We start from the raw sequence: 22,537 nt of genomic DNA, 5'->3' as shown, positions 1-22,537 counted from the left end.
ATTCTCATTTTAAAAGGGCCTTCAAAAAAAGTGTGTGTGTGTGGGGTCACGCAGTATGACAGTACTACTTGGAGGTTGGTAGGTGGCAGACTTTATACACGTGTATGAAACTTGGTTATCTCTGTCAGGTTTAGATAGTGTCTTCCACTATTAATCTTTTTCTGTTGATTTTAGCTGTGCTAGTCTTAATTCAGTGCACAGATACAGGAGTTACATTCTTTGAATATTTCAAGTCTGATATCAACTAATTTCACGTAGTTCTGAATTTATATTTTAAAGTTTAGAAAGCTACATTGCAGCAGTAAATACACTATTATGAAGGGATGTTAAAATTACTGTTGGATAGTTAAGGTGTTTCATTCTTGCTATTTGTGTTTCTGACTTAGCATACGTTAGAAATGTGCGATTAAGAAAAAAACACGTGAGCTATCTATTTAGAAAGCTCAGAATAAAGTTTTATTTTTAGTCTGAAAGACAAAAACTAAAAATAATAAATAATTGTCCTTTGAACAATACAGTATCCAGTTGAATTATTTGGCTTACCCTTGCAGGAGAGTTTGAAGAAGTGGGTAAAAAAATTACATCTTGGGAAAAGAAAAAAGAAATAGAAATGCAAAATGATGAAACAGTTTGTTTCATATGTGGAAATGAAAAACACTTTCCAGAAATCTGTCTGAGAGAACTCAAGATGATTGTGAATTCAAGGATGAGTCAGCTACTGTGGGAACTACTGTGCAACACAATGTAACCCATAGCAGGATTACAGGAGTTCAGATATTTCTTTCCCCAGCAGATGGAAGGAATGTGTAGTATTCCCTTTTTACCTTTGTTTACATACAGCATGTTTTTATAACAAGAAAAGGATTTCATTTTTAACTGCAAATTGAATTAATTTGTTTCTGGCTGTTTTGAAAAGATGAGTACAACAGGAAAAGAATATCCAATTGAAAAGTAAAGCTGTAAAACCTTTTTTGCTTCCTTAAATTACAAACTCTTTTCCTGTTTATGGTTAATTACATGCTCATTCTGTTTTTCATTGGATATCTAGACAATACAAATAAGTGAATCATCAGCTTTTCCATATGAGAGGCTGAAATGGAAGATCAAGATCATCCCGCGAGAATCAGCAGGAATGGAACAATTGAATAAAAAGGTCACCCCTTTTTTGTTAACAATCTATTAGTAGTAGGAACAATGGCTTACTTTCCAAAGCAGCAGAACAGCATTCTAGCTGTTCCTTTGTCTCTTATTCCTGACAGTGATTTTGCTTTATTCTTTTTCAGCTCCTTTAAGCTTTTCTTTACTCCACTCATCTGTTTTCCTAAGGGAATCCGGTGGGCAGTGACAATTTTAGTGCTTTGTCGTCTCAAGGTGCCTGACATAGCTCACGTATCTTTAGCTGTCTTTAGTTACAATAATTTCCATTTTTTTTCCTATGGAATGTGATGCTTTCACTTGCAAGAGTGGGCATCATCTTAGGTAATCTTGCTAGTGAAGAAGAATTACAAATACGGAACATAAAGTACATTTCCACGTTTTGTCCTGTTTTGAATAGATGTGTTCTTTACTACCCCTCTTCCTTATTATGAAATAAGTTTTCAATGGTTTATAGAGGTTCAAAATGGCTGGTGTGACCATGTAGTTTAAGCATCTCACTAACTTCTGTGTTAGTTTTGGTTTAGAAGTTAGAATATACCTTCTCAGTGTGCAGTCCTGGTTTTAAAAATGAATTCTGTACAGGTGCTCTTGCCAGATAAGTGTTTTGCTAGGAGCTAAATTTATCTTGCCTATCCTTTGTACCTTGAAGGAGCTGACTTTGTTAGCAGTATAATCCTGTAAAATTGAATCAATCTGTTTTTCTTTTAGTGGGTATGGCATTGTTTGTATTCGTGCTGTTTCTTCAGGCTAGAAGAATTCTCTGTTAAATGCATTCCAAAATACAGCATGGTGGAGATAAACAGTCATATTATGTAAGAACCAAATATACTTGCAGTGAGTTACCAAATTTAAGAACAGGACTTTTGATTTGTGAACTTTGTCCTGTCTCTTTGCTAGTCTTAAATAGTTCTCAAATACCATTAACACAGATGCATGTTATATCTTTCCTGTTAAATATATATATATATATATATATCTTTAAGTCTGGAGAGGGGTATCTTGCTCAAACTACTGAGCAATGAATTCTTTTGGATCATGCTTTTTCTGTAGAACAGTCTTTTTTTTAATCTCAGGTAAATTATCCATCATGGCTTGGTAGGACTAATGTTTATGTAGCAGGATAGCTACCTTCTTGGGAATACCAAGTGGGATTCACTTGGCATATGGTAATACCAGCTAGTCTGTACAACATCCAAAGCTAGTTTGTGAATTACTTGTAGATAAGAATTAAACAACACATGTCTTAAGTGTTTCTTTGATCACTGTGTGGGGGGACTAGTGATGGAAATGTGGCTAATACAATGCTGGAATTACTTTTTTCAGGGAACTTATCAGAAGATCTATCTAAAATTGAAGTGAGCGTGGTCTGAGTTTGCTGGTGGATTACAGAAGAGGTTTTGGAAAAGAAATTGACAAAACAGCAATCCACTTAGCAGAACAGATAGATAAGGCTGCAGGAACTCACCCATGAGTTCTAGAAGAACTCGAGGTAAAATAGCCCAACTATTGAGGTAGTGTGCAGGGTAGCAAATGAAAGGTAGGAAAGGGATGCAAAAATCTGTAAGAGACTTTTAGGAAGTCTGATGTCTGTACAAGATAAACTGGTAGAAAGTATAGGAATAGAGTTGTAGGCACCTGAATAAGTAAGAGTCTGCCTGGGTTTTGTAAAGGAAAACCTTGTCTTATAAACCAGTTGGTGTTCTTTGAAGGGAACAGCAGGCTTTTGTATGTAGGTGATGTGAATTTGTACAGTTATGTTGGATTTCCAAAAGGCTTACAATCATGTACCTCAACAAAAACTTATTCCTCACAGGACGGGCATAGTATGGAGAACACATACTGTTGTCTTTGCTGTGACTGCAGATGTTTTTTGAGAAGAGATTCTGTATTCACTCCATACTTTGTCTTCAACTTAGCCTCTTAACTTAGATGCTATATGCATTTTAATCAAGTCAAAATCTGAAAACTGCTATTTTAAGTACTATGGGGAAAATGTTACTTGTGGAAATCATCTGCTGTACGTTTCAGTACAGCATTCTAGATGTCAGACAGTCCAACTAAACCACGTTGATGTAGAGGGAACCTCTGGCTTAACTGTCTCACAAGTCATCTCTTTATGAAACATGGTTTTCCCAATACTTGCCATTTCATTATTGCTGCATTAATCTTGAGTTAATGCATTTCATTAACTTCCAGCACAGTATGAGTTGTGGCTTCTCTTTGTAGGTACTCCGTTTAATTTACAAGTGAGGAGATAATGATATCATTAAAGACTCTTTGCAAGCATGACATTGTATTAGTTTTGCTGCTGTGAGGGTAGTTGTCTTGTGTATCCATTGATTCTTTATTTCAGTGGATGTGGACCTGTGGAAGTCAACTTGCTCTGTGTTGGTTAGGAAATGATCTTGACTCTGAGTAGAGATCACATCTAACAAACAAGAAAGGGCTACTTCTAGATGTTTAAGAAACACAATAGATTTCATTTGCTTATTTCTACATTTGAAAATTTAAGTGTCATCTAGCCCTTTCCAATCTTTTGCATGGGAGTACTCATGATACTTTGTCAACAGCCACGGGTTAATTGAATTTGCAGTGCAATCTTCTATAATAATCCTTGTTGATGTGTTTTCCCTAGAAGATAACCTATAAAACAGTCCTTCTGTTTCCTTCTAATAACATTAAAGGAAGCATCTTTTCTGCTTCTCAGGTTAGGTAAAATGTTCTTCACACTTCCTTTCCCTCCTTCACAATCCCTCGTACTATATACAGACTAAGTCATCTTGCTCTTCAAATATTCAGTTTGCTAGGGTTTTTAACTGCGCCATTGTGATCTATTTGTGCCATGAACGCTCCTTTTTAGAATAGAAAATCACTGTGTAAGTAACTTCTGACAAATGCAGTGCTACTTTTTAATGAGAGTTTTGATTTAGGCTGCATAGACGTTTGGGGGAATACTGTTTTCCCTCCTCCCCTTCTACCATGTGTAACCTCACAAATCCCACCAAGTTAACCCTGTTCGTGGCTTAATTTTTACCACAGAACTCTTAATGTTATGAATGGCCAGGCTTATTAACCAGAGTTTCATGCTTACAGCCAATTTAACCAAATGCACCTTAAAAAAAAAAAAAGCTTTATATTATTTAATTCTAATGTGCTTTGCAAATTCTTCATTCTTCAAGACTAGATACTTGTGCTCTTAATTCACAATACTATGAGAAGTCAGACACCAGTGGAAGACAGCTGGGCTATTATTTAAGCTTGTGGAAAAACTTTCTTGCCGTATTCAACCTGAAGGAGGTATGCCTCTTTGGGTGCTTATGGGATTGGGTTTAGAAAGATCAGGGAAAATTAATGTGTCAGAAGTCTTGCTGGTTTTCCACTGCTGTTTGTCAGCCACTGAACAGACTAATGAAGTTTAATTTTGTTTTATGAGATTTTAGTAGCAGAGGTGCGGCAGCTGCGCCTTTTATCAGGAAGGCTAGCACTGTGGGTTCATGTTCCAAAGGTTATCCCTCATTCAAGACTCCACATTTCTTTACTTGTCTTGCCAAACTGAACATAGGTTTCTCAAGCACAGACTTCTATAACACTTTTTAAAATGATTTAATGGTGAATATTTATTTTAAAAACCACAGTTGCCCAGTAGCTGAGAACTGTAAGGCACAATTTTTAATAGCTGTTTGATCAAACTTGTCTTCCACAATGCTGGCAACATTCTGGAGTTTGCATATTGAACCAGTCAAACAAAAAAACTTTTCTCATTCGTCACCTTGCTTAACTGGTGTTCTCAGTATGCCTACATCATATTAGCCAAACAGCTGAATACATAGCAATCAAGCACTTAGATATTAGCAAACCTTGTTGTACACCTTACAAAAAAGTAACTTTTTTTTTTCTCCTGACATGTCTCTTATTGTTTCTGTGTCTGGTAATAATTTTTTTCCCTTCTAGAAAATGTTTTTTGATTAAGTTGTCAGCCTTGATTATTTATTCTTTTGAATGTGTGGCTTGGTGAAGGTAGAAGGGGATTTAGCACAAATCTGTAGGTGTGCAAAGAGAAGCAAATGAAAGCTCTTTAATCATCCTTGGCTAAAAACTTAAACCAAGGTGACATGGCCAATTGGTCTTTTCGAAGTTCTTAATACTGACCTTTTTCTTTATTTTGTATTGTGGCAGTTAGGAAGCCTAATAAAGAAACGGGATCCTCTGGTTGTAGCACCATAGAGCTGATTTACGAGTCACTGCCTCAGAGCTCTGGATGGATCTTTCCTTTTCCTGGGGGGAGCTAAAGCATGAGAACAGAGTGAGAAAGGAAGGACACGATGGTGAGAGGTCTTATGCTTGGGTAATGGGAACTGGAGACTTGGGGCTGCTTGGAGTCTGGTAGTTTGGCTGGTGGGAACAGAGAGAGGTAGGAGGAGGACATGGGAACAGGAAGAGAAGCTAGTCTAAAGTATTTGAAAACTACTGGCTTGGAAGAGGCAAGAAAAATTGAGCAAAAGCTGAAGTTCAGAGTTTGCTAGTTGCTTAGTCGTCAGATGAAATTGCTTTGTACTAGGCTGGTAGGGATAGGTTGCAAGAAGGAATTTTAAGAGCAGGGTTATCAGCTATAAGAATTTTTATTTTGTTCTTTTGTTTGGAAGGAAGTTCTGTTTTTCCTAGGCACACTAAAGAAAGTGTACATGTGCTTTGAGGGCAGGTAGAAAAACAAAGGTGATGTTTCTCAACTTCCTGTTGAAAATCCATTTATCTGACCTTTTGTATTTTAGCTCAGCCTTGCAGTTTATAAGGTCATCTTTAAAATAAACAAATAAAAAGGAATGAACAGTACTATCTATATACAGTAACATCAAAAGGATGACTCAGTATGTGATTGCTGTGTAGCCTGAAAATGTGGATCAAAACCTTTGTAAGGAAAATGAACAAGAGAAAAGACAGGAGACAGTAGTCATCAGCCAGAAAGCTGAGCATGGTGGTGGGGAGCATACTCTTTTTTGAAAGTCTTTTCTGTGATTCAAGTAACTTAAGAAAAAATATATATTCTAAAATCAATATTGAAACTAGGCCACTACATCCTCGTTCCCTAGCAAACAGAGAGTAAAGAAACAATCGAGTCTTGGAAAATATGTGGAAGCCTCATGTCGTGTTAAGGGTACGTGGCTGAGGGAGGCCCTCCTGTTGAGTCACAAGGCTCAGAAAGGATCCCCCTGCTTTTCAAACCCCTTCTCAGAGGGGAGCCTAGGTGCGGCTGGATCCAGTCCTGGTCCCAGACTTGCTCAATGGTTTATGTCTAAAGGGTTATGTATACAGCCTCTTATTAGAGTCAGTATCTGCCTTTTTCAGAGCCCTGCCAAGGGCTTTCACTGAGTTTGGCAAAGTTGAAAAGATGGGTAGCTTATTAAGGCAACAGATACAACAGATTCAGAATTGTCGTTGATAAATTCTCTTACTGCAAGGATTGAGCTTGAGTTAATAGTTCAGTGCTTTAGTCATCCATATTTTCCCAGGTAACATCAGACAGAGTTGGAGACAAGCCTCTTACCAAAGAGGTGTCCTGCTTGGGAAGGAGAGAGGTCCAGGCCCATCGACCTGTCCAATAGTTGGAGTTCTCATCCACAAAACAGGTTTCTGAATACCAGATCTACACTTTTGGCAAGGTGGGGCTGAGACGCTAATTGTGTGCCGATTGGCTCTCAGCAAGGCTTGCTGTGTGGTTTGGTCAAGAAGAAAAAAGGAGGAGTGGGTGAGGCCAACATTTGGTCCAGAGACAGGTTGCTTTCTCAGCTTTACTCAAACAACATCGGGCTGTGAGGCTTCAGCCTGACTGGGCATAACATTTATAAGTAGTACTCACAGTGAGGTTATTTTTTAGACTATGTATTTGTGCATTAGAGAAGGCGAGGTGTGAGAGAGGTCACATGGTTCCTGTTTTTCTGTTCTGTTCTGCTGCATGAAGACATAAGCTATAACTCTCAAAACAAAGCATATATATATTCTCTCCTGTCCTTTGAGTAATCATCCAAATGGAAGTAAAATAGAAGACTTGAAACTGATGGAGAAATCTCTGCTCATAAAAGTTTTCTTTCTTCTGGGCTAGTATTTGATATATCTTGACACGTCTGAACTTTTTAACTCAGAGGAATAATGCATTGTATTTTGATGATGAGTGAGTAGCCATCATCCACCGCATGAGTGATACTGAGAGCCCTCTCAGTACAAACACAAAGTTGCATTGCTTTCAGGAACCCTTAATACCTCCTCTCCCTCAGATGTTCCTAAGTGAAGTCTGGTCCCAAGAGATTGAGATGTTAACTTCAAAAATAGTCTAAGAGTCCAAGTTTCTTGGATGCTCTCTTACCTTTGGAGACCGGAATGACACAATTAAAGGCTTGTGGCAGTGAAGAAGAAAGAGGAAAAAAAAAAAAAACCACCAACCCTGAGTTCTTTTCTGTAGCTGCCTAGCTCTGAGTGAGAGCTTAAAAGCAAGCCAGGTATTGCATGATTCAAAATGCAATTACATTTTGATGCCCAAGTGAAGGGCTGCATGCTGTCATTCATTTTCCAGGATATGTTGTGGTCATACCACCATGAAACAGTCATTTCCAGTTTGAATCACAGTATGTACCATGAGATTATCTATCATGGGTTGAACAAAACTTATTAATACTGTGACAAATGCTGGAGTAAATGACTGGTTTTCAAAACCTCTTCTCCTAGAGGGTACTTGAAATTTAGAAGCCTCTGAATATATGTATTTTCAGGGTCTGAAAAGTGTCTTAAAAGCCTGATGGATCTGATTTGCTGGTATTCTGCAATGAAAACGTGCTTCTGCATGAAAACTCAGATACTTCTTATATAGTGACTGCATCCTAAACCATGCTGGCTTTGTGCAGTTAAGCTGTTGGCTGGTATAAGTGGCTATGGTGAAAATTAAAAGATAAACTTCATCTGCTAGTCAACATGATTACTTTTCCAAGCAACGTATTCACTAGCACCATTTTTTTTGTTTTGGTTTGGTTTTTGTGCCTATGTTAGACACCAGAAAAAGATGATGGCTATATAAACTATCATCCTAAACATCATGTGTTTTTTGTCTTCACAGATACCTTCTCTGGTAACAAATGGCTTGAAATTTTATAGTAGGGATAAATCTTTTCATATTATTTTTAATAAATTCAGCTTTCTTTGGCACCCACAGTAACAAGCTCAGAAATTGAGGTAACAAGGACATTTTTTACATTGAAAACATCAGAAACAATATGGTGGTGTTCTTAAAAGCTTGTGTGGTACTTTAATGATTAACTAATTCAGTAGATGTTCTCCACTAGATGCATTTTTTCTCTGTACTTGGTAAATAGGAATAGCTAGCTACACACAAGCATGATCTGCCACCCTCTTATGTCTTATACTAGATTGGTTGTGTTTGTTTAATTATTCTGTTTGCTTTTTGTAAGAAAGCTACTGGTAGAGCAAAGCCTAAGGTCTCAGAACCACAGTGTAGAGCTAGGGAGCTGGCTTATCATTTCACAGTGTTTCTGAAGAAGTCTCCAGCAGATGGAAAGCACAAATCAAGTGAAGATGCACAGCTGATCCCAGCTACTGACATAAGAAGTAGGAAGCAAGAGATTAACATCAGTGTGATGGCTTGGGTTTTGCAGATGAAGTAAAACCATTTCAGTTGAGGTACACTAGCTGATAGAAATACGCTATGCAGTAAGCTTCTTGGGTATGTTCGCCCATTCGGAATAGAGCCTCTGAGACAGGCCGGAGGGATAGGCACAAAATACATCCGTGTATAGCCATGATCTGATCTGCTCTGCTCTTGTTTCACGTAGGAAGGTGCTGTTGTCTGTATTTGAAAGCTGTGTACAGTAGCTATCCAAAAGCAAAACCAGATTGTTTTAACTTGGTCTAAAAGATTACAGCAACCTCGCAATGGATTTGCTGTTACATCCTAAATATCCAGCTGCTATCAGCATGTGATACAGTATGCTCTATGATATAACGAGAAATGTAGGAAGAAAACGTTCAATAAGTGCTCATGGTAAATTAGGGCCATGTTGCATGCAGTAGTTCAACATTACATATCGCAGTGTCCAGGTTTTGAAATTCAATGTGTTAAGGCCATGAATTTAATGTTCTCTTGTGTCCTACTAGGATGTGGTGTTATATAGATGTGTATGTTGATTAATCTGTCAGTAGCAAAGTATTGAATTAAAACAGCGTGTTTCTCCCTCCTCTGCCTCCAAGTCTGGTAGTACTGAATACATTGATCATTCAAGTTTAGGAAGTAGATGCGTTATAATTTTTATGTAAAGCATACTTATAAACCGCGTGCTCTAAAGTTACAGTATAGCATGTAGATGCTCATGGTGGATCTTACTATCTGTATGTGTGTGTACTTTCAGTCTGGCAATGACATATATATGTATTTAAGGCTTCTCTGTAAACAGTTTAGATTTAGAGGCATTTTTGCTTTGTTTTGAAATTTTCTTCTGTTTAAAAGTCTTCCTATTGAAATGATCAAACAAATTTTGATCTTTAGGATGAAAAGTGAAATGCATTCCAAACAACTGGTGAATATTATCAAAATTATTTCAGTTTAAAAATTCAGACCTGTAGCTACGTTGGAGGCTCTGTTTTAGAGGCTGAAGGTAACTGTCTGGGTTTGTTTGGTGGTGGTTGTTGTTTTTGTTGTTTTCAGATCTTTTTAACTTTACAGTTATCGTTCGGAGACGAGCATATTACATGCTTATCCTCCAGTGTCTCCCTGAAAAATCAATTAAGAATAAAATATAAGAGTTGAAAAATCATGATCTTTCCTTGAGTAGAAGTTTGCCTACATAATGTGTATGCCATAATGAAATTTGGCATAACTCTTTCAGATAAAATGCCTATCCCTTCATTCTGAACCAAAGCTCATGGTTCACCTGGTCCCCTGATCATTCATTCTCAGCACTCCCCTGTTTCCAGAAAAACTGTCTGTCTTACAAAAAATGTAACTGACATAATGTGGGATGGAGTATAATTTAATGGAAATTAGCATTTATATCTTTACCTGATAACTTTGACTGCTAGCGTACATGAAAAGAGCTGAATGAGAGGGATTTTTATAACAGCAGATGAAAAATTACCATTAGCTGATCAGTAAACCCTGTCTCTACAGCCAGCACAGCCAAGAGGTTATTTGCTGCAAATGGATTGTTTGGCCTTTCCATGAACCAGGAAATACAGAAGGAATTATTGAGAACATTTGCTAACTGATGAACAGTGACTCTCAAGCTCTCTGTCTTTCTCAAAGAGGGTTGACAGCAGGCTCTCTGTGATCATCCATGCTATTATAATCACAGTTTGTTCAAATTAGTTTTTCCTTCCACTGTAGTTTTCATCAGTCAGCCACAAAACTGCTTCATCATACAGAGAGCCCTTAGCAGACCACTGAACATTTTGCTGTGTTTGGAAGCCTGCTGAGGATTGAATCTGTGCTGCTTACTGATATCATTTCCCTTTTGTGTTCATTGATCTGAAAATTTTGCTTAAAAATCCTGCCTGTACACTCTAGGTTGTTATTGTTCTAAATATTGCTGAAGAGGGCTCAGCTATATAGGATTATGACTTTCTGCAATGTGGCACATCTTTTACTGACCATCATCTAAAGATCATAAATCCTGTGTCCCCCCTACTTCCTATTGTGATGCAGTTACTTATGATGGATAGCAGTCTGGTAAAGTATGTATGCAAAAGCATCTATAGCTCTTCAGCAATGTGTTTTACTGGAAGGACTGGCAGAGAAAAGGATTAGGTTATAGCAACAGTATACAGAGAACTATCAAGAGCTTCAGCCTTATGCTTTTTCCATACGTAATAAATCTGTCTCCACTGCATGCTCATGTAGATTAAGGTCTTGGGTCTTCAATGGCTTTGGTGTTAAGGATAAGGGAGCCTGGACTACAAATGCCACTTCTCAATGGCTCTCCTCAAAGGCTTGTTCTCAGAAGGTTGCTAATTAAAACTGCAAATCTTTATCAAAACCTTGTTTTTTAGTTACAGGTTTTGATAAAAGTTGCTTTTGGAGGGCTTTTTAAACTCATAACTTACAGATGTGCTATTGTTTCTCTTGCTTAAAGGCTGTTTGTTCTGGGTTTGAATCTGAAACAAGGGTCCTTCAGCTGCCTCTAGACCGGGGTGCCTTGTTTTAGAGAAACTATGTAGTTCATCTCCCTGTTTCCTTAGCCTTATGCCCTTCAGTAAGGCATATGCTTTTTTGGCTACAGCTGCATGTTCATCGATATCGTCACTGACTTTCTCAGGTCCCTTGGGAATGGGTACATGTGACTTTGTGCTGCAACAAGTGACTTGGGAGGCTTTGTTTCCCATCTCTTCTGGTGTAGTCATCTTTGTTCTTCTTCCAGCAATAGTTATAATGTGGGTCCTCCACGATCAAGCATGCTTTCCTATATCTGCACAACATGCAAAACTGCCTTTCTGGTTACCTCTGATCACTGGAACATCCCCTTCTGATGGTGCTTAGGATAACAGCTGTCAGCCCAGCTTGTTCAGCTCCTGTAGGAGCGTGCTCTGTTATAACCTGCGGATAGTGAATATGCTGTAAGGAAGTGTGTGCTGCTTAAGGTCTGCAGTACAAATTTGGCCATGCCTTTGAGTGTTTGACCAGTTACTGCAGAATCATCCTGAATTCAAGCCAGGTAAAAGCTGCATGCAGATGCTTTCCATAGTCACACCTGTAAACAGTCACACGTGTAAACAAAAGACACACAAAAAAACAGAAGAGTTGCGCTTAATTTACTTGCACTGAGTTTAAATCAGAAATGCATGTCTCCCTGTCTAGGCAGACCTGTAGATTTATTCTTGACAATAACAAAAAATCTTTGCCAAGGTATGCTTCACACTTCAAGTTATGTTCATTCAAACAAACTCGCCTCCTGGTGTAGCATCCTGTCTTCAATAACAGTGTACTTTGTCTGTTCCCCTGGGTGCTTTGGGTACTGGAGAGAGCAGTTTGAGACAGAGCCAGACTAAGCAGTTGCTGCCCTGGAAGAGAGATGTCCCATCTATCTCCACATGCACGGGCATTACCTACCGCTGTCCCCTCCATTCAAGTCAATCAGCATCTTCTGTCTCACCCTATGAGCAGGTGATTGCATTTGCTAATCTGTCAGGGGGAAAAAACTGTCTCCTGTAGAACAGAAAAATTAATTTTCTTCTAGGGTAACTAATTTAATGAGCTTTACTATTCACTCAGGCAAATGCCAAACCAAGTGTGAAAGTGGAGACATGCTGATGGAGGAGGAGGGCGAGATGGGAAGGAGCAGTGTTCTGCAGTCAAGCTTATCTTATGGCTCATTGGTAATGAAAAATGTTTGTGATCTTCTGCCTCTTTGCTGCTGCCTTTGTGCATATTGGCTGCCTTGTAAATACTAGTGCTCCTCTGCTCTAACAGTGAGCTGGTTCAGGCAAGGAAAGAGAGAAACTTTATTTGGTAGCACAGGTGTTTTTGGTCATTTAATTACTTGAGCCAGCTTGCTACTAGGGCAGATGAGTGAAACAGGTGTAGGCTAAAAACAGCAGTAGGGTGAAGGACAGCTCCTCTCAGGTACTGAAGAGATGCTAGATAAACTCAGCTGCGTGGTCGGGCTGCTCACCACGGTGTGGTGCCATGCTGCAGACCATGCGGCTACAGCTGCCCCCTCCCTTGTGCTGGCATTGGTGAGATCTGGAGATCAGCAGTCAGGAGTTCAGCCACCTTATAAATGTTCCCCCACCCCAAGTCATTCTTCAGTCATGTTAGTGCCCAGTAAGCTGCCTATGCCGGTCAGAAAGCTGTTATTCCTAGCTGAAAGGAGAGCAAGACAGAGCAATCCAAGGCAATCCTAGGATGTGCATTTCAGTTGTAAGCCTCATCTGGATCAGCTGCAGCCAGCCATGAAGATACACTTCTATGGCTGACGTATCTCAGTGCAAAGGGTTTCTTCCTCTCACTGAGAAAGTACAAGTACTAATTTGTACAGTAGCCAATGTACTGGATGTAACTTTCCCTTTCAGCTTCTTGTAGTTGTCTCGTTACTGGCTCTTAACTCAGAGCAGATATTGATGTAATTAACCACTTCAGTGAGACAATGGTTTAGAGGTAATTCATCTGCAGTATTTGTCTTCTAAGGACTATATAACATCCACTTTAACAAGATGAATGCTCTTCATTTTTGTAATAACATTTTAGTGTCTCCCTGTAGAATATCAACCCTCTCGCTGTGTGCTGACTGTTCATTTGGGAGTGTATGAATGAGTTGCAAGGCAGCGATGTAAATCGCTAATGTAACAGTGTTGTCCTTTTTCTCTATGGAATATATTTTTTGTTGTGACTGTGCAGACTACAGCTACTGTGTGTATTTACCATAAAAAATGATTTTTTTCAACAGTCTTGGGATTCCTTTTTATGAAGTTTTGTTCTTCCTTAGTAGAATGGTTCCATTCTGTCAGATACTAAAATACAAATGTACCAATATTTTAAGAGTGTTACTCTGCCATTAACTTTTTATTTACCAAAACACTTGTGCATTGATTTGAGATCTTTGAACAGTTTTGCAGGTGTACATCAGACTTGGATGTAGTCTGGATTTTCTGTTTCATGGGCATCAAAGCACACATTTTCTGTGGAACTTGAGGAACTTAGCAGTATTTTTCTTTAGCATGAAATCTCTTGAGAAAAATGAAGCTTTGGACCTCAGTGAAAAATCAAAATTTCACATGAAATTGGTCCACTCAGACAGAATGCTATGTTGACAGGATTATCTGAAAAGTTTGTATTGCAGTAGTATTAAAAAGTAGAATTTAATTGGCTAATTCCTTAGTTTACATGAAGAGGCAGGGAAATTTTCCTTAAACTGAAACAGCAATTAAGAGACCTGAACTTTGTGAATGTACTAGATCTTATTGCATTTAATGGGTTTAAAATGCCATCTCACTCCTTCCTCAATTATTCCTTAGAGCAGTTATAGCTCAGCTATGATCTAATTCTATTTTTTTGCTCAGCTTTTAATATTATAAAATAAGTCATGTTGTTTTATGGAAGCAAACGTTATATTGTGGACTTTCAACAGCAGGCTTATGCACAGTTTGTTTGTTTCGACTTAAAAGCAAGGACCCAACCTTTAGCTTTAGGGATGAGGTAGGGAGTGGGCATCTGTTTTCAGATATTAAGGCTTCAGTTTCTCTCATCAGTAAGGATGATTTTTTTTTGGCATAGCTAATACACAGTTTTTATGATAGTACATTTGGCTGATAGCTTGAGTTGTAGCTGTAACAAGCATATTACATACCTGATCTAGCCTTGCTTCTTTTTCTTTCTGCTACCCTCTAAACCTATTTCAAAACAGTGAAATGTGAATAAATAGTGTAGTCTTTCACTCCTAACTCTAGGTTTAGTCAATACTAAGACTGTGACAGAGAGCAAATAAGTTGAAGCAATTCATATTTGAGAGGTGTGCATGTCTATTAATGGGTGTGATACTGTAGAAGGTTGATAGGGAAAAATGCAATATCATTCTTGACAAACCTGCAAGTTAACATTTTAGCTAACTGTGTGTAGTCGTTCTTGGTGGTGGTGACAAGCTTCTGTAGAATAACATTCCAGAAATGTCATCCCTGAATTGACAGGGAAAGGCTTTATATTTAAATTTATTATACTCAATTCAATTATCATCATTTCTATTCTGTGGGAAATTCTGTGCTTTCAGGGAAGATGGAAAACCTTATGCTTCAAGAAAAAATAACTTTTTTTTTTTCAGAAAGAAAACAAAGAACTTCTTTTATGGTTAAGTACTATATATAAAAAAAAAAAAAAGCTATTTAGTAGAATCAAGCTTGAAAGCTTATTGCAGAGTTCTTTGGCTCAGCCGTAACTCTCAATTCCAAGAAATCCATGTAAGTGGGGGCTGGTGAGGTCTGTTGCCAAGACCCTCATGCACTCAGCATTGTTGGCTCCAGGGCAGACAGTGTGGTAGAAGTGTCTGCACAGTGAATATCTGAGCTTTCCAGCAGCCCCTTAAGAAAGCTGATGAAAAGTCGGGCATGGTTCTGTCAGTATTGTGCATGAGTTTAACTAGAAATTCCTCAAAACCAATATGTTAACATGTCCATGATCTGGCATTTTTCCTCTGCAGCCTATTAAACTGGCCAATTCTTCATAAGCTCCTAATATTTAGTATATATTCAGCCCTTCCCATAGCTGAACCCCTTCTGGTCAGTGCTCTTGCTGGAGAAAGAGCCTACAGCAATTGTTGGGAAGACTTTGCTCTCAGGTGTTAAAAAATAAAATAAAAATCTTTGTTTCTGGAGGTGAAGAATTTGCTCTGTGTGTTTGATCTTGCAGGAATTCTTCATTGGGTGAAGCTGATAGATAACTTCGAGGCTGAGTATGAGTATGTCACCAATGAAGGAACAGTTTTCACCTTCAAGACAAATCGTCATTCTCCAAATTATCGGTTAATCAACATTGACTTCAGTGACCCAGAGGAATCCAAATGGAAAGTTCTCATCCCTGAACATGAAAGAGATGTTCTAGGTAAGAGTTTATGTCAAGTAAGACTCTTCAGTTTTTTTCAAACTAATTCAGTCATTAGTCTCTTGAATGATCCTGTACAGACCTCGTTACTTTTTTTATTGTGTTTAAACTTTGTTTAGGATTTGATATGTTTGCTTGCAATTAAGGCTTGCCCGAGACATGAGAGATCCAAATTCTGTTTCTTACTCTCTTAACATCCTGTGTGGCCATAGTGAAGTCACTTCATCTGTCCTTGTGTTTGTAGGAAATGGGGGGAAAGTATTTTCCTGCTTTGTGTCAATGTAGTAAATGTTTACTAGACAGCCAGGAATTACAGCAAGGGGTGCTTTGTAATCAGGAAGAAGGAAAACAGCAAGCCTAGAAGTGTAGCACATTGAACAGAACTGGTCAGAAGCAGGTTTATCTATTGTTCCTAAAATAAGAGGAATAGGCACCACTTGAAAAAAGCCTTAGGAAAGTCAAAGTGCATGGAATTTTTTGAGTGTAAAAGCAAGTTGAAAACATTCAAAACATAAAAGTTAGATTTTGATAAAAATAAAGGATGTGTTGTGATAAATTTTCTGAAATAAGTTTCAGCATTAGGGTGTTTCTTAATCTCCTCATTTTGGGGAAAATTATATTAAAACTTAGTACTTGAATTAGTTTCAGATAATACAGAAAAACCTCCCTTGAGCCATTTTTTTTAACAAATGCTTTTTGTACAGTTATGTAGTCTATTCTCCAGACAGTGCAAGATATAACTATGATTTATCTGAGTAGCATAATTACAGCTATGCAGAAAGACTCAGCGTTTATTTTTTATTAATCCTTCTTTATACAGCTCCACTCATTCATTGTCTGTTACTTCTCCAGTGAAGAGCTGTTTTTTAGAATGAGCAGAATTCTCTGTGTATATGATTGATAAGTGTATATGCAGTAACTTCTGTCTTTTCTCACTAAGACAAATCTATTTGGCTACTATTTCAAATTCCTCTGAAGATCTTTCCAGGACCTCTAAAAATAATTCATTTTCTGCAATGTGTCCTCTGATTTCTGCCACAGACTAGGCAGGCTGCATCTCCAGTATGATATAAATGAAGACTAAAGCTATTATAACACAATGTTTGGTAGGTTCTTCAGATGACCAAAAGCTGTCTGGCCAGCCCCTGTCCCATCTGTCTCATATAACAGATTTGGGAGGGAAAATTAGGCACCTATAGAGCACGTCCTACTCTACTCTGTGCTGGGGCGGCCTCACCTCAAGTACTGAGTGCATTTTGGGGCGCCACAATATAAAGAGGATATAAAAACTATTGGAGTGCATCCAGAGGAGAGTAACAAAGATGGTGAAGGGTCTAGAGAGCAAGATGTATGGGGAGTGGCCGAGGTCCCTTTGTTTGTTCAGCCCAGAGCAGAGGAAGCTGAAGGAAGGCCTCATGGCGGCCTGCAGCTCCCTCACGAGGGGAGCGGAGGGGCAGGTGCTGAGCTCTGCTCTCTGGGGACAGCGACAGTACCTGAGGGAAAGGCATGGAGCTGGGACAGGGGAGGGTCAGGCTGGGTGTTAGAAAAAGGTTCTGCACCCAGAGGGTGGTCGGGCACTGGGACAGGCTCCCCAGGGCAGTGGTCACGGCACCGAGCCTGACAGAGTTCAAGAAGTGTTTGAACAACACTCTTAGACACATGGTCTGTTTTTTGGGTGGTCCTTTGTGGAGCCAGGGGTTTGGACTCAATGATCCTCGTGGGTCCCTTCCAACTCTGGATATTCTGTGATTCTATTCTACATCCAGAACTGTAGTGATGTTGCAAACAGATGGGGTTTTGAGTGCAGCCAAATTTTTGCTAAACACAAAAGTAGCAAGCAGAACTTAATGGAAAACAAATCATCTTCTTAAGATTGTGAACCCTTTGAATCAGGAACAATCTGGATTTTAAATGAAGTACCTTTGAAGCCGTAGGCAGATCATAAAGAATAAGTAAAAGCGAAAAATTACTTCCAAGTCTAGTTTCTGATTGCATACAAATTTGCTGACAGTCCATGAAGCCATTTTTAGGTTTATACAGCAATTTATAAAAAGGGACAAAGTTGAAGAATTGGCTTGGGGATGGCACTTCCAAATAAAATCAGAAGGAAATGTGATAGGCATGAAATGTTTACTGGGTATGGATTTAACTGAGATGTGGTCTAGGCAGCCTAGGAACATTAAACAGTGGCTATATAGGCACTAGCTATATGTTTCTTCCTAGAAACATATCTCTTCTTAACCACAATGTGATATCTAGCTTAACTCCATTTTGTTTTCATTCTAAAGACCAAGTCATATTGAGTTCACATTTGTGCACATGTATGTATGTATGTGTATAGAATGTATGCGACACTCCTCTAATGGATTATACATGGCAGTCTTGACTGTATAAACATAACAAGTGCTGCTGTTAGAGAATCAAAAGTTCAGATAAATGGATTTACTGAGGGCACTGGCCTTCAGACTATAAACACAACAGTCATTCCGCTCTTACATACTTGAAGGCAAACATAATCTGTCACATGAAAACATCCCAGTGACTTTCAGGAGTCTATTATGTTATCATCAGGCTTCTCCTGTATTTGAATTTGGAGCCAGAGTAGGCAATCATATGCATGTGTTTCTCTTCAGCATTTTGGGGTGGCACATAAAGGAGTTGTGTTAAATGAGCAAATGAAAACATCTTTATAAGAAGATGAGTTATAAGTAAATCTCAGAGTTAGTGCTACAGTAAACTTGATCTGTTTACTTGCTTTTTTGTGGCTCACAGTTGCAAATCAATGTTGTATTCTCTGCTCCAAGGTAAGGGAGTTTTATCATTTTCAGGAGGTTATCGCCTGAATAAATTAGAACACACAAAAACCAACAACAAAAAATAATGTGCGTTCACACTCAAAGTCAACAAGCAAACCAGTCTCTGTCATTTTGTTTTAATCTTTCTAAGATTTAGTTTGGAAAGACATAATTATAGCAGAAGGCAGTTAATAATTCATTGTCTTGAAAGCCTTGCAGTCAAGGGAATTTGATTTTGTGTGATCCAGAGATGACTGTAATGAAAATCCTTCTGCAAAAGCTAGGACAGCAGTGATTCAAAGGGTAAATGTATTGCTGCTTGTCCAGTTTTCCGTATGTGGGGACGATTGTTTACCCAGATATATCTAGCTGTATTTGAATTTCATTCTAAATGTTACAGTCAGTGATCCTCTAGGTCACAAATGTATCTTTGTACTTTTACTGGAAAATATAGTTACTCTGCTCAAAGCCTCCTATTCTAGCATGATCTTCGTTTCTATGTGTTAATGGATTCAGTTTCAGAAAAGCTGCACCATGCACATACAGCAATCAATTTTGTTTATGATTAATAAATTAGGAACTATGAGTGATAAAACTCTTATAGTTTCCATTAATGGTGAAAATAAATTCCACAAAGTGTTAAAATGCATTCTTAGGGAACATGCTATAGCTAATGTGATTTAACCAATAAATAAATATACTTGCTTACGAGGCAGTGTGAAGGTCGTTTGGTTTCATCAACATATTCTTCTAAATATATATTTTTTTTATATTGACTTCGACAGTTTTGTTTTCAGGACTGTTTAGAAATGAGCTAATTTGGGAAATACAGGGAGGGGGAAACACTTTCCTACAATGAGGCTGATCGTACACCTCATTTTACAACTCTCAGCAGGGACTTCACACAGAGTTGAGGTAAATTTAGTTCTCTACTCTGAGAGCTGAGGGGAAGAAATAAATGGTACCTATTTTAAATGAAATTTAAAGAAGAGCCTGAGGACATCTTGGTGTACAATGAGACTCATTTTCCCCCCACCTTTGGAGTTTGTTTATAAAGTGTTTTAATTTTCAGGGAGTCTAAAATTGAACCGTAGGTGAGGTTCATGTCTAATGTTGAGCTAGTGGTTTAAATGACCGCAGAGCTGCAACTGGGTGTGCTCAGTTAGTTAAAAGGCAGCTATCAAGCCGTGACTGCACCATGATCATTATGGGCACTTGGACCCTGGTCCTCAGGTACAGGACAAACCTGTGGTCTTCAGAAAGTTTAATAGTTTTTTTTGAGAGTGAGATGATCACCTCAAAAGTTCCCAGTACCTGTGGAGCAGGGCATCTTGAAAGTAGCAGTAACATGCAGCTTTATCCAATTATATCTGGATATGTATGTAGCTGTGACAGTTAAAAATACAGTAGATCTCCTGAGTAGGGAGGGCTAAGAAAACTAAGTGTTCTGGAATGTGTCATAGATCAGGTAAGTGACCTCAACCACTTCCTTGAATCTCAGCCATTTAACAAACATGGGTAAAGCTAGCAATGTTCTTGTACCTTGCAGACATCTGCATACCTAAAACAGTGCATGCGAGATGCTTCCCTTCTATTGTGGTTTAACCCCAGCAGGCAGCTCGGCCCCACACAGCCACTTACTCGCTATCCCTGGGTGGGATGGGGGAGAGAATCAAAAAGGTAGAAAGCGCAAGACCTCATGGATCAAGACCAAGACAGCTCGCTAGGCATGGCAAAAGCCACGCATGAGCACAGCAGAACAAGGAATCCACTCACTGCTCCCTGTCGGCAGGCAGGGGTTCAGCCACCTCCAGGAGAGCAGGGCTCACCCCGCGGCATGGCTCCTTGGGAAGACAAACGCCATCACCCCAATGTCCCCCCTGCTTCCTCCTTTCCCCCAGCTGCTGTTGCTGAGCGTGGCACCACAGGGTGTGGGACATCCCTGTGGGCAGCCTGGGCCAGCTGTCCTGGCCGTGTCCCCTCCCAGCTCCTGGGGCACCCCCAGCCTCCTCGCTGGCCAGGCAGCACCAGGAGCAGGAGAGTCCTTGGCTCTGTGCGAGCACCGCTCTGCAGTGACTGAAACATCCCCACATTATCACCCCTATTTTCATCACAAATACGACGTACGGCATTGTGCACAACAGGCAATCTTTCAGATTATATTTAATTCTTCTGGATATAGGTTGTACTGGGAAATGATGAACAAACACCCAGAATGATCATACGTATTTGGAGACAACTATCTTTTGGTGCTGTAGCAAAACCAGGAGAGAGAGTCTGAACTGAGTTGTCACAAAATCGCTAATCCTGAATGACAAGGATGTGTATAGGTGTGAGCAATCCCTTGTGTTTATCTCTGTTGGGAGACTTGTGCATTCCATTACCCCGTGTAGTCTTTTAAGATACCTGTATTCCTCATTGGGGATTTTTGTGTTCAAAGTAAAGCAAATGAAGGCTTGCATGGATGTTCTGAGGAACAGGTGTGAGAACTTATGTCTTAGGGCCCTGAGGAAGTACGCTGAGGAAGACAGCTAGCACAGAGGTATGGCAGAGAGGAAGAAATCTGCTGCAGTGCAAAGGACCAGATTGATAAGCTTCTACTGTGAAATGTGTGTTTTGTTTTTTAATTTTTTAAAAAATGTGGGTTAGCTCCCATGTTTCCTAGCAACAAAAACTACCCTCTGAGATCTGGCCAAGCTAGATACAGTCCCTCAGTCACTATGGGACGTGGGGAGAGGATGAAGTCCAGATGTGTGTCCCACTGAGAGTTTTATTCTGCTCCTCTGCTAGGGCTTTTGTGGCTCAATTTAACTCAGTTTACCATGGAAAAACCTCTATCAGTCCCAGATGACTAAAGCCTGCCAGTTACTTGAAGAAGCTTTCAGAAGACCTTGTAGCTTCAGAAGAGCTGGGCCTTCCTGCTCTTTCTTGTTTATGTCTTGTACCAAGAGAAGGTGGAGTATAAAATCCTTGTTGTGTTGAAGTTGGTTGGAGCCTTGCCCTTAACTTAAACATGGTGGGCTGAGGGTGGTGTCTCAGAGAAAAGGCATATGCTCTGAGGGCTCATGAGTTTTTACTCACATGTTTCAGAATGATTCATGCTTTATTTTGTAAATTGCTAATGCTTTACTTTCAAGTCTGCCTGTAGATAGCCTTGAGTGGTGGTTATGGGTCACTTTATTTGAGATCAACATGCATACCTGTTAATATGCAGGGCACTGAAACTTATGGTTGCCATCTGTGATGATGAAAGAAACCGAAAATGGCCTTGCAGGTCTATTTTTCAGCTAAAGCTTTGGTAGTCCGTTCAAATGTGTTCTTATTTATTAAGTGGGTGCATATTGTACAGAAACTAACTCAACTGTTTCTTCTTATGAATACATAGTTCTGTCCTGGCATATCCTCCACCATCAACATTTCAACCTGCGTCTGTCAAAACATGTTTGTACACTGGGACACTTAGCATGCTGTAGCTACTGCTGCAGAAATGAAAGGTCAGAACTGGTATAAGTAATTAAGGTTAGTGGCACAGAGGGCTCAACATTTCTGTGAGGATTCAGTGTTTTTTTCCTAAAACTATTTCATAAGTTTTTAATATGCATGGCACTAGTTTGGCTCTCGCAGTGTTGCTGTGAAAGCTGCCAAAGTAAGCTAGCTTTTGGAAGGTATCAGCATATGGATTTCTAAAAGGTTGAACTAGACCACTTCTATTAAAGAGAGATGGTTGGGCTCAAAGCATTAACAAACAGCTTCTATAGCCCAAATTTAGCAGTTGAAGAATTTTGTTTAACAATGTAGTCATCAAGGTGGACATCGTCATCTTCTAAGAGAACTGGGCAGTGCCAATGATAATCCTTTACGCTTGCTTTTAGCCCTGACCAGTGCTTCCAAATGTGTCCATCCATCTCTGATGCTGAAGCCAAAAGGGTCAGGTTGGAAAAGGCAACCATCCACATGTTTGTTATTTAGTAAAATAAATGCCTTGCCCGATGTGGATTGTAGG

General features: G+C 39.3%; 1 protein-coding gene and 1 long non-coding RNA gene across 2 annotated transcripts in view; both read left to right on the top strand.

Moving 5' to 3' along the window:
- LOC121067483 (prolyl endopeptidase) overlaps window positions 1–22,537 on the top strand; it is a 103,949-nt gene that overhangs the window by 34,604 nt on the left and 46,808 nt on the right. The window contains exon 8 of the mRNA XM_040552042.1: window positions 15,548–15,739. Coding sequence (XP_040407976.1) covers window positions 15,548–15,739 — 192 coding nt within the window. The remainder of the gene's footprint in view (window positions 1–15,547; window positions 15,740–22,537) is intronic.
- LOC121067485 lies at window positions 1,040–4,598 on the top strand. Its single transcript, XR_005818315.1, has 3 exons — window positions 1,040–1,153; window positions 2,482–2,647; window positions 4,338–4,598. It is a non-coding gene; the product is annotated as an uncharacterized LOC121067485 (long non-coding RNA).

This window comes from Cygnus olor, chromosome 3, assembly GCF_009769625.2.
Source record: "Cygnus olor isolate bCygOlo1 chromosome 3, bCygOlo1.pri.v2, whole genome shotgun sequence".
In the NCBI taxonomy this organism is placed as follows: Eukaryota; Metazoa; Chordata; class Aves; order Anseriformes; family Anatidae; genus Cygnus; species Cygnus olor.
The sequence above is the reverse complement of the archived record's forward strand: the minus strand, read 5'-3'. Positions and strand labels throughout refer to the sequence as shown.